The sequence below is a fragment of the Chlorocebus sabaeus genome, chromosome 11 (genome assembly GCF_047675955.1).
Source record: "Chlorocebus sabaeus isolate Y175 chromosome 11, mChlSab1.0.hap1, whole genome shotgun sequence".
Taxonomy (NCBI): domain Eukaryota; kingdom Metazoa; phylum Chordata; class Mammalia; order Primates; family Cercopithecidae; genus Chlorocebus; species Chlorocebus sabaeus.
The window spans coordinates 33,092,846-33,107,932 of NC_132914.1; the positions used below are offsets into that span (position 1 = coordinate 33,092,846).

At 41.1% G+C, this 15,087-nt stretch overlaps 1 protein-coding gene and 1 pseudogene across 2 annotated transcripts in view; one reads left to right on the forward strand and one right to left on the reverse strand.

Annotated features, from left to right (window-relative positions):
* Window positions 1–15,087, forward strand: part of FGD4 (FYVE, RhoGEF and PH domain containing 4) — a 257,216-nt gene that overhangs the window by 76,172 nt on the left and 165,957 nt on the right. The window contains exon 1 of one of the 2 annotated variants that reach the window (XM_037990138.2): window positions 14,614–15,057. The exons of the other annotated variant lie outside the window; for it this stretch is intronic. Coding sequence (XP_037846066.1) covers window positions 15,048–15,057 — 10 coding nt within the window. The 5' untranslated portion in view covers window positions 14,614–15,047. Of the gene's footprint in view, window positions 1–14,613; window positions 15,058–15,087 lie in introns of those variants that run through there. 2 annotated transcript variants of the gene reach the window in all.
* Window positions 3,857–3,949, reverse strand: LOC119621324 (U6 spliceosomal RNA; annotated as a pseudogene).

The following is a 15,087-nucleotide window of genomic DNA, read 5'->3' on the forward strand; positions in this document are numbered from 1 at the left end:
GTATTAGGGGCTGTGGGCCGTGCGCGGTGGCCAATGCTTGTAATCCTAGCACTTTGGGAGGCTGAGGCGGGCAGATCACGAGGTCAGGAGACTGAGACCATCCTGGCTAACACGGTGAAACCCCGTCTCTACTAAAAAATACAAAAAATTAGGCAGGCATGGTGGCGGGCACCTGTAGTCCCAGCTACTTGGGAGGCTGAGGCAGGAGAATGGTGTGAACCTGGGAGGCGGAGCTTGCAGTGAGCTGAGATTGTGCCACTGCACTCCAGCCTGGGCGACAGTGCGAGACTCCGTCTCAAAAAAAAAAAAAAAAAAAAGGTATTGGGGCTGTGGAGAAATCAGAGCCCTGACACACTGCTGGTAGAAATGTAAAATGGAACAGTTGCTTTGGAAAACAGTCTGGGTAGTTCTTTGAAGGTTAAACATAGAGTTGTCATATGATCCAGCAATTCTGTACCTAAGCATATACTCAAAAGCAATGAAACCTTGGTTCCACAGAAAACATTGTACATAAATGTTTATAGTTGCAATATAATAGCCGAAAGGTGGAAACAACTCAAATGTCCAGCTGATGAATGGATAAATAAAAAGTGATATGCCTGTATGATAGAATTTTTTGGCCATATGAAAGAATAAAGTATTCCTACCTACAACATGGATAAATCTTAAAAATGTGCTAAGTGAAAGAATCCAGTCACAGAAGACCACATATTGTGTGCTTCTATGTATATGAAATGTCCCAAACAGCCAAATCTATAGACAGAAAGATTAGCGTTGCTTAGGCTGGGAGGGCTGGAATGGGGGAAGGTGATAGCTAAAAGGTATAACTTTTTTGAGCTGGGAGAGGTGGCTCATGTCTGTAATCCCAGCACTTTGGGAGGCCAAGGTGGGTAGATTGCTTGAATCCAGGAGTTTGAGAGTAGCCTAGACAACATGGTGAAACCCCATTTCTACAAAAAATACAAAAATTTGTCAGGCATGGTGTCACGTGCCTGTAGTCCCAGCTACTCCGAGGCTGAGGCAGGAGGATCGCTTGAGCCCAGGAGGTTGAGGCTGCAGTGAGCCATGATTTGCACCATTGTACTCCAGCCTGGGTGACAAAGCTAGACCCTATCTCCAAATTAAAAACAAATTTATTTTTGGTGTGATGAAAAAGGTCTAAAATTGATGGTGGGTGTATGTATCTGTGAATATAGTAAAAACCTTGCCATTGTAAACTTATTTAAATAGAAAAAAGCAGCAGATGTGACTGGGAGACACATGGCCGTGACTGGTACATAGCAGTTCTGACATTTAGCTCGATCTATATCCTTGTTGAGGAACTAGTTCACTACCGGGTGCCTCTCTTTGGCCCTCATCTCCATCCCTAGGCTCTTGGCTGTCTTCTGATTCTTTCTTTTCCACAAGAAATGGCCCGTGTTTTTTGGCCTCTTCCTGTCCGAATAGGGGTGCTAATATTTTTCATTTTTAACTAGCTCTGTGTTTCCACTGGTATATTTCTCTGAAATGCCTTTTGGGTTTTACCATAGATCTTTTAAGTGTTCACAATATTAGATAAAAAATACCCCTACAAATCTTTTTAAGATAGGGCTTTCTTTACCTTGGACTGCCTTTGTATCAGACTGTCATGTGAAAATAACCTTTTATTGTCAAAAGCTCTACTGTCTGGTTTAGTTGGTACTCAAAGCACCCACTTAAGATTTTTTTTTTTTTTTTTTTTTTTTTGAGACGGAGTCTGGCTCTGCCGCCCAGGCTGGAGTGCAGTGGCCGGATCTCGGCTCACTGCAAGCTCCGCCTCCCGGGTTCACGCCTTTCTCCTGCCTCAGCCTCCCGAGTAGCTGGGACTACAGGCGCCCGCCACCTCGCCCAGCTAGTGTTTTGTATTTTTTTAGTAGAGACGGGGTTTCATCGTGTCAGCCAGGATGCTCTCGATCTCCTGACCTCGTGATCCGCCCGTCTCGGCCTCCCAAAGTGCTGGGATTACAGGCTTGAGCCACCGTGCCCGGCCCCACTTAAGATTCTTTAAAGCCTTTTGGTCTAGCTATGTGATTCCAAAAGCATGGGTGTCTGTACCAGCAGCATTTGTATCACCTGGGAACTTACAGTTGAAGTCTGCATCCAGACTTGCTAGATGAAAAACTGTGATGATCCATCCCAGCAATCTAGGTTTTAATAAAATCTCCAGCTGAGTCTGATGCATATGAACTTTTAGAATCACTGGTCTAACAGAAAGTCCACGAGCAACCACCTAACATCTTCATGAGGTCTCAAAAAAGGGTCTTACCACCACATCCTAGAGGCTCTACTGGTAGCACTGGATTTGATCTTTGCCCTAAGGCCATTTCTTATTTTGAGTGGTTTTAAGCTTAGCTGCTGAAAAGAGGAATTGTTTTATTTTTTAACCCATGAAGTCCAACTTCTTTATATTTCCTCTGAATTCTGCTTAAAAAGGAACCAAACAGTTCCTTTTTTAATTCATCTCACTACTCCTGTATTTTATTATAGGCAGCTAAAAACAAGCCAGTTGGCACTTTTGACATTCTTGGAATTCTCCTTAGTTGGGTCCATGAGTTCATTAGGGACCCTTTCTGTCCTCCATATTACTGTATGAAGCGGGTCTGCTGCTTTTTCTTAGGTCTCCATTTCTTCAGCCACCAGTAACATATCTATACTGTTTTTCAAATCTTTACTAACAGTCTTCTAGCTGTTGTCTACCACCTGGACCCAAAACCAGTACATATTTTGAGTTTTTGTTACAGCAGAGCCTCACTTCTGATACCAAATTTTATTTTGGTTATCTGTTGTTGCATAATTAATAATTTCAAAATTTAGTGGCTTAAAACAAGTATTTTCTTGAGCATGGTCTTGCAGTTTGGCCAGAGTTTGGTAGGAATGGCGCATCTCTGATCTGTGTGCTGTCAGCTTGGGTGGCTTGATTTGATTTGTTTCCAAGATAATTATATGACTGTCAAGTTGGTCCTACCACCTGAGGTTTTAGTTGGGATTGTCAACTGGGGCCTTAATTCTACTCCACACAGCCTTTCCTGATGCATGTTGCTGCTTAGACCTTCTCACAACGTGGCAGCTAGACTGCAAAAAGCAGGAAGCAGAAGTTGCCATGCCTCTAGCTAGGTGGAGGGTTATGGTGCCTGTAATACCAGCTACTCAGGAGGCTGAAGTGAATGGATCATTTGAGGCCAGCCCGGGTAACAGTGAGAACCTGTTTCTAATTTAAAAAAAACAAACAAACAAAAAATAAGTTGCCTGAACTCTTAAACATTAAGCTCACAATTGGTATACAGTGGAATTTCTGGTCTTTTCTGCTGGACAAAGCAGTCATATACCTAGCTCAGATTCAAGGAGGTGGAGAAATATACCCCATCTCTTAGTGGGGGTAGTGACAGGAGACACTCTTGGCTTAAGGTTATGAGTTGGTGAAAAGTAATTGTTTACTACTTGAAAAACTTGAAGATCTGGCCAGGCGCGTGGCTCGTGCCTGTAATCCCAGCACTTTGGGAGGCCAAGGCAGGCGGATCACCTGAGGTCAGGAGTTCAGGACCATCCTGGCCAACATGGCGAAACCCTTTCTCTACTAAAAGTACGAAAATTAGCCGGGCATGGTGGCGGGTGCCTGTAATCCCAGCTATTCAGGAGGCTGAAACAGGAGAATCGCTTGAACCCAGGAGGCAGAAGTTGTAGTGAGCTGAGATTATGCACTGCACTCTAGCCTAGGTGATTAGAGTGAGACTCTGTCTCAAAAACAAACAAAAAAAAACCTTGAAGATCTGGAAAGAGGTAGCAAGAAAACCTTTCCATATAAAGAGCCTCCCTTGATATCAGTTTGTTGAAATTTTATTTTAATATGGAACACTTCACGAATTTGCATGTCATCCTTGTATTCTTCTTTGTGTCATTCCAATTTTAATATATGTGCTGCCAAAGTAAGCACTATTGGAAGAAATTTTAAATGGTATATTTCACAGATGGACAGAAGTCATTTTAAGTTCCTTGCCAATAGAGTAACACTCTGCAGCACCATTGGTTGTGTCAGTTTGTGTGTGACAGGGAAGTGTGAATGCATTTATACATCTTACTTGATCTTACCAGTGAACTGTGTATTTTTTTAAAATAAAGCTTGCCTTATACACTACTCAATGTAGAGAAAAGAGTCCCCTTCCACACACTCCCCTCCTCAAAATAGCAACCAGATGCTCAAGAGTTGTGAACAATGAGAGGCATAATCTGGATGCATTGTAGAAATGATTGTGGTAAACCAAAGAGGGAATAATGGGATGACAGAAGCCCAGGGCTTTCTATCACTTGGAACTTTTGTGGTGCAGCTGTTTGTAGATTGGTAGGAGATGACAAAACAGATGGCAGCAGAGGTTGCCTCTGCCTTTGCTTATTCACCCGAGTCATCTATTAGGTTTGCTCATATGGGATAGTAAATGGCTTCCTGAATTTGTTACACTTAGACTAGTAAATTTCTCCATGTCTTATTTGGAGTTCTGTTTAGAAAAAAAAATATCAAATTAATGCCCTGTGACAACAGTGATTCAACAGAGTTTATATCCATCTTTCATAGAATCTGATTAGTATTAAGTCTTTGACCTTTGTTTTTTATCGTATTGTTGTACTTTTGATTTAATGCTTTTGTTTCTGGTTATACATTTTCTTGATAGCATCCGTAAGTTGTTGGTAAGTATTGAAATAACTTAAATATTTTTCTTCAACGTGATTGTGTTTTTTAATAAGACAAGTCTCAGTCTGTTGCCCAGGCTGAAGTGCAGTGCCCCGATCTCGACTTTCACTGCAGCCTCCATCTCCCAGATTAAAGCAATTCTCATGCCTCAGCATCCCGAGTAGCTGAAACTACAGGTGTATGCTACCACACCCAGCTAATTTTTTGTATTTTTTGTACAGATGGGGTTTCACCATGTTGGCCAAGCTGGTCTTGATTTCCTGACATCAGGTGATCTGCCCATCTTGACCTTGCAAAATGCTGGGCTTACAGATGTGAGCCATTGTGCCTGACTTCTTGTTAAATATTGAAATAACTCGAATATTTTTTCTTCATTATGATTGTGAAAATGTTTGGGATAGCACAAGCTTCCCTTAGTTGCTTGCAGTTTTACTCTGCCACACCTGAGTAGTTTGCAAGTGTGACTGATTTTGTGCTTCCTCCTTTTTCTCTCTTCTTTGTTCTTCTATTTATGTTTTAATCTTCCATCCTCCTCATACCTTACCAAGTCTGGTGGAGTAACATATTTAGGAATGATCTTATGGGTAGCGTAGTTGAGGCATGATCACAATTATGATTCATGTCGTATGAATCTGCATGAGGAATCCTTCCAGCTCCTTCTTGATATTCGCCATCCCAGTGTCAAACTTCCGTGGCACGATACCATTACCAACTGTTTCAACAACGATGTTTCTAGAGATTATTTCCTTCTGTATTTCTTGGTTTCTAGAGATTATTTCCTTCTGTATCTGCGCAAATTATAGCTCCGTTTGCTTTGGGATATGCTAAATACTTATCAATCCGTCAAGCAATTATTATATGTGAACTAGTAAAATGTTAACTAGGAGACACAGAGGTGAACAGGAAACGTTCACTGTAATTGGCTCCTTGGTCTTCAGTCTTCACAATTTTTCAGTCAGATTTGAAAGCTGAGTGTAGTTTTCTGAAGGCTTGGAGTATATACTTGTGCTGTTTGAGGAGGTCTCTGAGTTTTTTTGGTGCTCTTGCCTTAGAACTATACTTTAGTCGTATTTAATATTGTTTCATTTCCTATTAAATATGACTAAAGTATAGTCATATGACTAAAGTTTTGTAAAACTTGCTGTGTTCTATTTTATTTTTAATAGAGATGGGGTCTCGCTGTGTTGCCCAGGCTGGTCTCAAACTTCTGGCCTTAAGCAGTCCTCCTACCTCAGCCTCCCATGAGTTCTTACTATTTTAAACTTCTGTTGTTAAGAATGTATTCTTGCATATAATTTTTAAATTATCCTTTATTTCCCCTGGGTAGGTACATAACTTTCTGATTATATTCCTTAATTAGCCCAGCAGTGAGAGGTCTGTGAAAATACAGACCTCTCACTGCTGGGCTAATTAAATTTAATCCTCTAAAGATTTTTCCATACATTTCACTCTTCCCTGTAGTTTTAGTAAATTGTCCAAATAGTTATATTTGTTTACTATTTAACAGAATTTATTTTTTCCACTTGACCTTCTCTGCAGAAATCTAATAAAAATTTATGAAGCATTATTATTTTTTCTTTTTTCTTTTCTTTTTTTTTTTTTTTTGGAGACTCAGTCTCTGTCACTGTGGCTGGAGTTCAGTGGCACAATCTCGGCTCACTACAACCACCACCTTCCAAGTTCAAGTGATTCTCCTGCCTCAGCCTCCCAAGTAACTGGGACCACAGATGCATGCCTCCACATCCAGCTAATTTTTTGTATTTTTTTTATAGAGACAGGGTCCTGCCATGTTGCTCAGCGTAGTCTCAAACTTCTGGACTAAGTGATCTGCCCACCTCAGCCTCCCAAAGTGCTGAGATTACAGGCATGAACCACTACGCCCTGGCTGTAAAGTCTATTTTTCAGCATATTCTGCTTATTTGCCCCAAATGGATATACTTGTTTGTTTGTTTGTTTGATTGTTTGTTTTTGAGACAGAGTCTCGCTCTGTTGCCCAGGCTGGAGTGCAGTGGCGTGATCTCAGCTCACTGCAAGTCACTGCAAGCTCCACCTCCTGGGTTCATGCCATCCTCCTGCCTCAGCCTCCCAAGTAGCTGGGATTACAGGTGTGTGCCACCACGCCCAGCTAATTTTTTTGTATTTTTAGTAGAGACGGGGTTTCACCATGTTGGCCAGGATAATCTCGATCTCCTGACCTCGTGATCTGTCCGCCTCAGCCTCCCAAAGTGCTGGGATTACAGGTGTGAGCCACCACACGTGGCTTTTTTTTTTTCTTTAATCTTGAGACAGGGTCTTGCTCTATTGCCCAGGCTGGAGTGTTATGGCACCATTATGGCTCACTACAGCCTTGACGTCCTGGGCTTAAATGATGCTCTCACCTTACCCAAGTAGCTGGAACCATAGGTGTGCACGGCCACACCTGGCCAATGTAAAAATAATTGTGTGTGTGTGCATGCTGAGATGGGGTTTCCCTATGTTGCCCAGGCTGGCCTTGAACTCCTGGGCTCAGCATCGTCCCACCTCAGCCTACCAAATTGCTGAGATTACGGGTGTAAGCCATGTGCCCAGCTTGTGTTTGTGTCACTGCAAGACCAGCTTGCAATAAGCTGAGATAGTGCCACTGCACTCCAGCCTGGGTGACAGAGTGAGACTCCGTCTCAAAAAAAAAAAAAAAAAAAAAAAAAAGCCAGGCTTGGTGGCTCATGCCTGTAATCCCAGTACTTTGGGAGGCTGATGCAGGTGGATCATGAGGTCAGGAGATCAAGACCATCCTGGCTAACATGGTGAAACCCCTTCTCTACTAAAAATACAAAAATTAGCCGGGCATGGTGTCATGCGCCTGTAGTCCCAGCTACTCGGGAGGCTGAGGCAGGAGAATCGCTTGAACCTGGGAGGCGGAGCTTGCAGTGAGCCGAGATTGCACCACTGCACTTCAGCCTGGGCAACAGAGCGAGACTCTGTCTCAAAAAACAAAGAAAAAGAATACTTAAATACTGTATTGGTGTATAAATTATATCTTTAGTATGTAAGTTAAAAGACAAAAGGCAAAACTCCACCTGTCAAAAAAGATTTTTTAATAGGAGGAGGGGGCAGTGAGTGGAGTAAATAAATGGAGAGACATGCTGTATTCCTGAATTGGAAGGCTCAGTATAGTAAAGATCTCAGTTATCCCATGTTTATATAAAGGTGTAACACAATTCCTATAAAATCTCTAGCAAGATTTTTGTAGCTAAACACAAGATCATTCTAAAGGTTTACATAGAAAGCAAAGTAGTAGACTGGGTGTGGTGGCTCACCCTGTAATCCCAGTGCTTTGGAAGGCCAATGCAGGCAGATAACTTGAGTCCAGGAGTTTGGGACCAGCCTGGGGTAACATGGGGAGACTTTGTTTCTACAAAAATACAAAAGTTAGCCAGGTGTGGTGGCTGTAGTCCCAGCTACTCAGGAGGCTGAAGCAGGAGCATTGCTTGAACCCAGGAGACTGGCTACAGGGAGCCAAGATTGTGCCATTGTTCTCCGGCCTGGGTGACAGAATGAGACCCTGTCTGTGGGGAGAAAAAGGCAACGTAACTAGGATAGTAAACAATTTTGAAAAAGAAAAATGCATGTGGGATCACTCTATTCACCTTTAGGATTTATTATGTCACTACAGTCTTCAAGACTGTGATATTGGAAGAGAGATAGACACATAGAGGAAACAGAATATAGAACCCAGAAATAGGCGTGCATAAGTACAGCCAGCTGGTCTTTGACAAAGGTGCAAAAGTATTACAGTTGAGGAAGGATGATCTTTTTAACAAATGGTTATAGAGCAGTTGGATGTCTGTGGACAAAAACATAAAAATACCTCAGCCCCTACATAAAAATTAGCTCAAAATAGATCATTTATTAAAATGTTAAACATAAAACTGTAATACTTTTTTTTTTTTTTTTTTTTTTGAGACAGAGTCTCACTTTGTCACCAGTCTGATGTGCAGTGGTGCAATCTCGGCTCACTGCAACCTCCGCCTCCTGGGTTCAAGCGATTCTCCTGCCTCAACCTCCCGAGTAGCTGGGATTACAGGCTTGTGCCGCCACACCCAGCTAATTTTTGTATTTTTAGTAGAGACAGGGTTTCACCATATTGGCCAGGATGGTCTTGATCTCTTGACCTCATGATCCGCCCACCTCAGCCTCCCAAAGTGCTAGGATTACAGGCGTGAGCCACTGTGCCCAGCCAAAATATAAAACAAATATTTTCTAAAGTAATACTGTAATACTTTCTAAAGAAAACATAGGAGAAAATCTGATAAAAAGTTCTTAGCCATGACACCAAAAGCATAATCCATCAAAAAAAGTTGATAAATCGAATTTGATTGAAAGGAAAGGCTTTTGCTTTGCAAAAGTCTGTGTTAAAAGGTAGAAAAGACAAGGTTTAACCTGGGGAAAAAACCACTTGGAAACTCTGTAGTTGACAAAACATTCTATCTAGACTATTTAAACAGACCTCAAAACTCAACGGTAAAAAAAAAAATCAATTAATTAGAAAATGGCAAACAACATAATGACATGTTTCCCCACAAAGGATGTACAGAAGACAAACGAGATAAGCACGTGTGAACACTTATCATAAGACCTTGCAGTTATACTTCTGGGCATTTATTCCAGAGAAATGAAATGTTAGAGCCACACAAACAAGTTGTACATGAATGCCCATACCAGTTTTATTTGTAATAGCCAAAACCTATGAACAATGAAAAATTTTGTTTTTTTGAGTCAGAGTCTTGATCTATCATGCAGGCTGGAGTGCAGTGGTGCGATCTCGGCTCACTGCAACCTCTGCCTCAGGGGTTCGAGCGATTCTCCTGCCTCACCCTCCCAAGTAGCTGCGATTAGAGGGGTGCACCACTATGCACAGCTAATTTTTGTATTTTTATTAGAGACTGTGTTTTACCATGTTGGCCTGGCTGACCTCAAACTCCTGACCTCAGGTGATCTGCCCACCTCAGCCTTCCGAAGTGCTGAGATTACAGGCGTGAGCCACCTTTCCCACCAAAATGTTCTTTAATACATGAATAGCTAAACTAACTGTGGTACATCCACACAGTGGAATTCTGTGCAGCAGGACAAAGGAATGTGAGATTGGTACCTGCAAGAACTTGCATGACTGTCAAGGGCATTATGTGGAGTGCAAAAAAGTAATCTCAAAAAGTTGTATACTGTGTGATTCCGTTTATATAAGAAACGTTCTGTAAGTGACAAAATAGTAGAGTTGGAGAACAGATTAGTAGTTGCCAAGTGTTAAGGACACTGGGGAGCAGGGCATTGGGTGTGACTAAAGAGGTAGTTCCAGGGAACTCTGTTGGAATGATTGTCTGTATTTTAACTGTGGTGATGATTACACAAATCTATATATCCAGACTTTAGACCTATGCTGTCCACTAGCCACAGATTGCTTTAAAAATAACATCAGCCAGGTGCGGTGGTTCATGCCTGTAATCCCAGCACTTCGGGAGGCCGAGGCGGGTGGATCACAAGGTCAGGCGTTCAAGACTAGCCTGACCAACATGGTGAAATCCTGTCTCTACTAAAAATACAAAAATTAGCTGGGCGTGGTGGCTTGCACCTGTAATCCTAGCTACTCGGGAGGCTGGGGCAGGAGAATTGCTTGAACCCAGGAGCTGGAGGTTGCAGTGAGCCGAGATCATGCCATTGTACTCCAGCCTGGGTGACAGAGTGAGACTCCATCTCAAAAGCAACAACAACTACAACAAAAACATCAGGCCAGGCGTGGTGGCTCCCGCCTATAATCCCAGCATTTCAGGAGGCCCAGGTGGGCAGATCACTTGAGGTCAGGAGTTCGAGATCAGCCTGGCCAACATGGTGAAACCCTATCTCTACTAAAAATATATAAATTAGCTGGGTGTGGTGGTGTGCACCTGTAGTCCTAGCTACTTGGGAGACTAAGGTGGGAGGATCTCTTGAACCTGGGAGGCAGAGGTTTGCAGTGAGCCAAGATCATGCCACTGTACTCCAGCCTGGGTGACAGAGTGAGACTATCTCAAAAAAACAAACAAACAAAAAAAACCACCTAAATTAATTGAAATAAAAGAATAAAAGTTAATTTCAGTTCCTTGATCACACAAACCATGTTTCAAGTGCTCACGTGGCCACCTTATTATATACCATAATTACAGAACTTTCCATTATTGCATAAAGTTCAATTGGGCAGTCTGCTTTAGATAAAACCCTCTACAGTAGTGCCAGTTGTCACATGTCTTGGTACCTACACATTTCTTAGAGAACAGTCTCAAATTTATAAATCAAAATAATTGTCTATACCAGTAAGATTAAATAGAATAAATAAATTTAACAAGCATTTTTAAAAACAGTACCATGACTTTCAAGGCCACATTCTATATTTTAATGAACAAAGGAAATGAAGTATTTGCTTCATGTTTGAAATAGGAATAAGGTGTTTTTCCTTATCTGCCAAAGTAGTTGCTGTCTTTTTCCATAATCACAATATAGCATATTTAGGAGATGGCAAAACAGAGACAGATCGGTAGGGAAAAGAGAAATTCTGGCATGAAAAGTATTTTGAATATCCCATACTTCTTGTTTTCTATTTCTTAGTGACCAGCTTACCAATGGTAGCTTACCATTGCAGAGGAAGTGTGATTTAGCAACCAGACCTTAAACCAAAATTCTATTTCTGGCTCGAAGTGACCTTGAGGAAGTTACAAATGTGTTCTTCTCATTTGTACAGCGAATAAGCAAATTAAGATCAAAGCAACTCTTGTTGAGCGGACTGTAGGACTGCAAGATATGTTACTCTAAAATGATCCCACTATTCCAGATTATATATAAAATGATTTGCTTACAAGTAGATTAAATGCAGAGTTTTCAGGAATTTAGTTATGCAAAGAATCACATGTGGTAGAAAGAGGAACTTTACCAGGCATAAAAATTTTTAAGTTTTGAGTTTGGGGGGAAAATACAAGAAAACAAAGACATATTGTAAAAGTTTTTATTTCATCCCAGGTTAATAATTTTGACAAACTTTGGGAGGATAAGCAGACATTCTGCACTTTAGAATCAGGTTTTGAAGTTTAAATAGTTGAGGATTTGCATTCCAGACCTGCCATTTACTATCTGGAAAGTTACTTTCTCAGTTATAGATGATGTGTAGATTTTCTCAGTTTCAACACCTAATAATGACTTTTTGTTGAGGTTGTTATGAGGAGAGCACATAGCAAGTTAAGTATACTGCTATGATTACTGATAATCTTAATTTTATCAAGATACGGAATATAATAGTGGTATTAGGAAAATATAAATAGCTTAGTGTATTCTCTTTTTATGAAGCTTTATTTTTAGCCATGTGATAATGTTTTGTGGGTAGCATACTAATTTTAGCTTGTAACAAATTGGTTAAAATCGCAGTTCCTAGAGCCATTCTGAATTTTAAGTGTGTGTGAGTAAATTGATCAGGATCTCTTGATTTAAAGCCAGTAGGGATAAATCTGTATTTTGTAAAATCTAGAAGGCAGAGAATCTGTGCATAGAACTCAGAAAAACAGCACAATCACACATCTATGAGTGCAATTTTATTTCGGTGTAATCCCTGCAGCAGTTTTCTACGGCTAGATCCATGTTATCTCTGAATGAACAGTGAAAGGTTTAGTCAATTGTAAAGATATATAAAAATCTACAATATACAATGTCAAATTATCAGAAAATATTCCATATAACTTTTCTTTTTCTTTGCCCTCCAAACTGCCAAAATATTGAAAAAGAGGTCAAGAACAAAAGGCAGCATACTCATGAGGATCCTTCTGGCCCTGGTTCCCAGTAGCAGTGCAGGACAGTTCCAGTTTTAGCCTATATGGTTAGTTTGAAGTTTCCTGCAGTATTTTTCTGAACCAGAGAGAGGGAACCAAAAATGCTGACATCCTCATTTGACATCTTCACTCCAGCCTGTGTAAGTGCCAGCACTTCCTGTATAAAACCTATCCTGACTCTAGAGGACACCCCCAGCCCTCAGCTGACCTGGATGAGGATGATGGCTGGAATTGGTGAGGTTTGGAAAGCATGAGCCCCTCAGATGGACACCACCGCAGTATATGAACATGCTGTGTCTTATTCCTATACCTTTCACTTCATGAAGATCAGCTTTTAAAATTTATGAAAATAACATCCATTGACAGCAAGTGATTGTTGGAGGTAGGTTAGTAGCTCTCAAAATCACCACTCCATTGCAGTATTATACTAGATTATGGTGTGTTCAAGAAAGAGTTAATTATTTAGATGTATAATGCCTTGGAAATTACACCAAAGAAGATCCATTGGAAGCTCTGAATTGTACATATCTTGTCTCCTCATACAGTATGGCTTTATCTTGACTGCCTTATCAGTCTTGGCCTCAATTTTCTTATCCACGCAGTGGGAGGATTTCTAAATGGCTTAAGACTTTATGATGTTAGTGTTACTTCTCCAAGTAGTTTCCTCCATGCTTCCACTTGTTGGTTCATAAGCTATATCAGGTATCTGTTTTACTATACCCATCAAAATTTTCTCACGTGCTCTCAAAATGCTTTAAGGTAATACACAATTTTCAGTTTGTTATTCTTGTAGAAACATAATAATTTTAAGAAGTGATACTACAAAGTTGAACTGAGTCTAGGTATTATGGTTTGATTCTGACTTAAGCATTTAAATATTACATGAAAAGGGACATTTGTGTTATTATGTAAATGTTGAATTTACATGGTCATTAATGTTTAGGTGTTTTGAAACATCTGTTATGTGATAAATTAACTAAAATATCCCTTTTATGCTAGGTGCGGTCGCTCATGCCTGTAATCCCAGCATTTTCGGAGGCTGAGGCAGGTGGATCTCCTGAGGTCAGGAGTTCAGACCAGCCTGGCCAACGTGGTGAAACCTCACCTTTACTAAAAATACAGAAATTAGCCAGGCATGGTGGCGGGCACCTGTAATCCCAGCTACTCTGGAGGCTGAGGCAGGAGAATCGCTTGAACCTGGGAGGTGGAGGTTACGGGGAGCCGAGATCACACCACTGCACTCCAACCTGGGTGACAGAGGGAGACTCTGTCTAAAAAAAAAAAAAAAAAAATTTCCCATTGTATTTTTTAAGAAATGGTGCCTCGCTCTGTCGCCCAGACCGAGGTACAGTGGTATGATCATAGCTCACTATGTAACATCAACCTTCTGGGTTCAAGTGATCCTCCCACCTGTTGAGTAGCTGGGATGACAGGCACATGCAGTAACACCCAGCTAATTTTTTAAAATTTATTTTTGTAGACATGGGGTCTCACCATGTTGCCTAGGTTGGTCTCTAGTTTCTGGCCTCAAACATAAAACATTCATTTTAATCCATAATTTTAATTTATAGGCATAACAAGGATGAGAAATTTGCCTACCAATCAGTGTCTTCCTCTTTTAAAAACCTGACATGTTTTTGTATAGAAATTACTTGGGATTGCTAGGTAACCCGCATAGCCATTCCTGGAAAAAAATGGAAGGCCCTTTTTTGCTTTGGGGAATATGGAGAGCTTATACACAGTTTCACTATTCAGCATTGCTTGCGCTATTTCTTACAATTTTCTGATGTCTGTCAGAAAGAATTCCGAGATCTTTTAAGACCTTTTTTTTTTTTTTTTTTTTGAGAGAGTCTCTCTCTGTCGCCCAGTCTGGAGTGCAGTGGCGCGATCTCTGTTCACTGCAAGCTCCGCCTCCCGGGTTCAGACCATTCTTCTGCCTCAGCCTCCTGAGTAGCTGGACTACAGCACCCGCCACCATGCTCGGCTAATTTTTTTTTTTTTTTTTTTGTATTTTTAGTGGAGACGGGGTTTCACCGTGTTAGTCAGGATGGTCTCGATCTCCTGACCTCGTGATCCGCCCACCTCGGCCCCCCAAAGTGCTGGGATTACAGGCGGAGCCACCGCGCCCGGCCAAGACCTATTTTTAAAGCGAAGTTTGTTATAAGCCTAAATGCCATAAATGTAATAAAGTCACGTGCATTTGGCGTCATACTTCCTAGTCCACCCCCAGTGTTCTAGAGCTCTCTCACTACATTTTGAAACACCTTCGTGGAATTTTGAAATGCATTACTTGCGTAGTTCCTTGAGGCTGCATCACTGCTAGAAGAAGACTTATGAAACAGAACTCTGTACTTCCCATTAGTTAGTTCTTTATCATGTTGAACACTAGAAGTGTAAGTGTCTAGTGTCTAAATACAGAATGCCTATAGTTTCTACCAATAAATTATGGATCCAAATCCTTGCTCCAGAAGCAGGAAATAGGTTAATCAGAAGATTGCTGGATGTTATGAAAGGAATCTTTTATGGGGGGCTGTGAGTATTGTTTTGCAATTGCCATTTCTG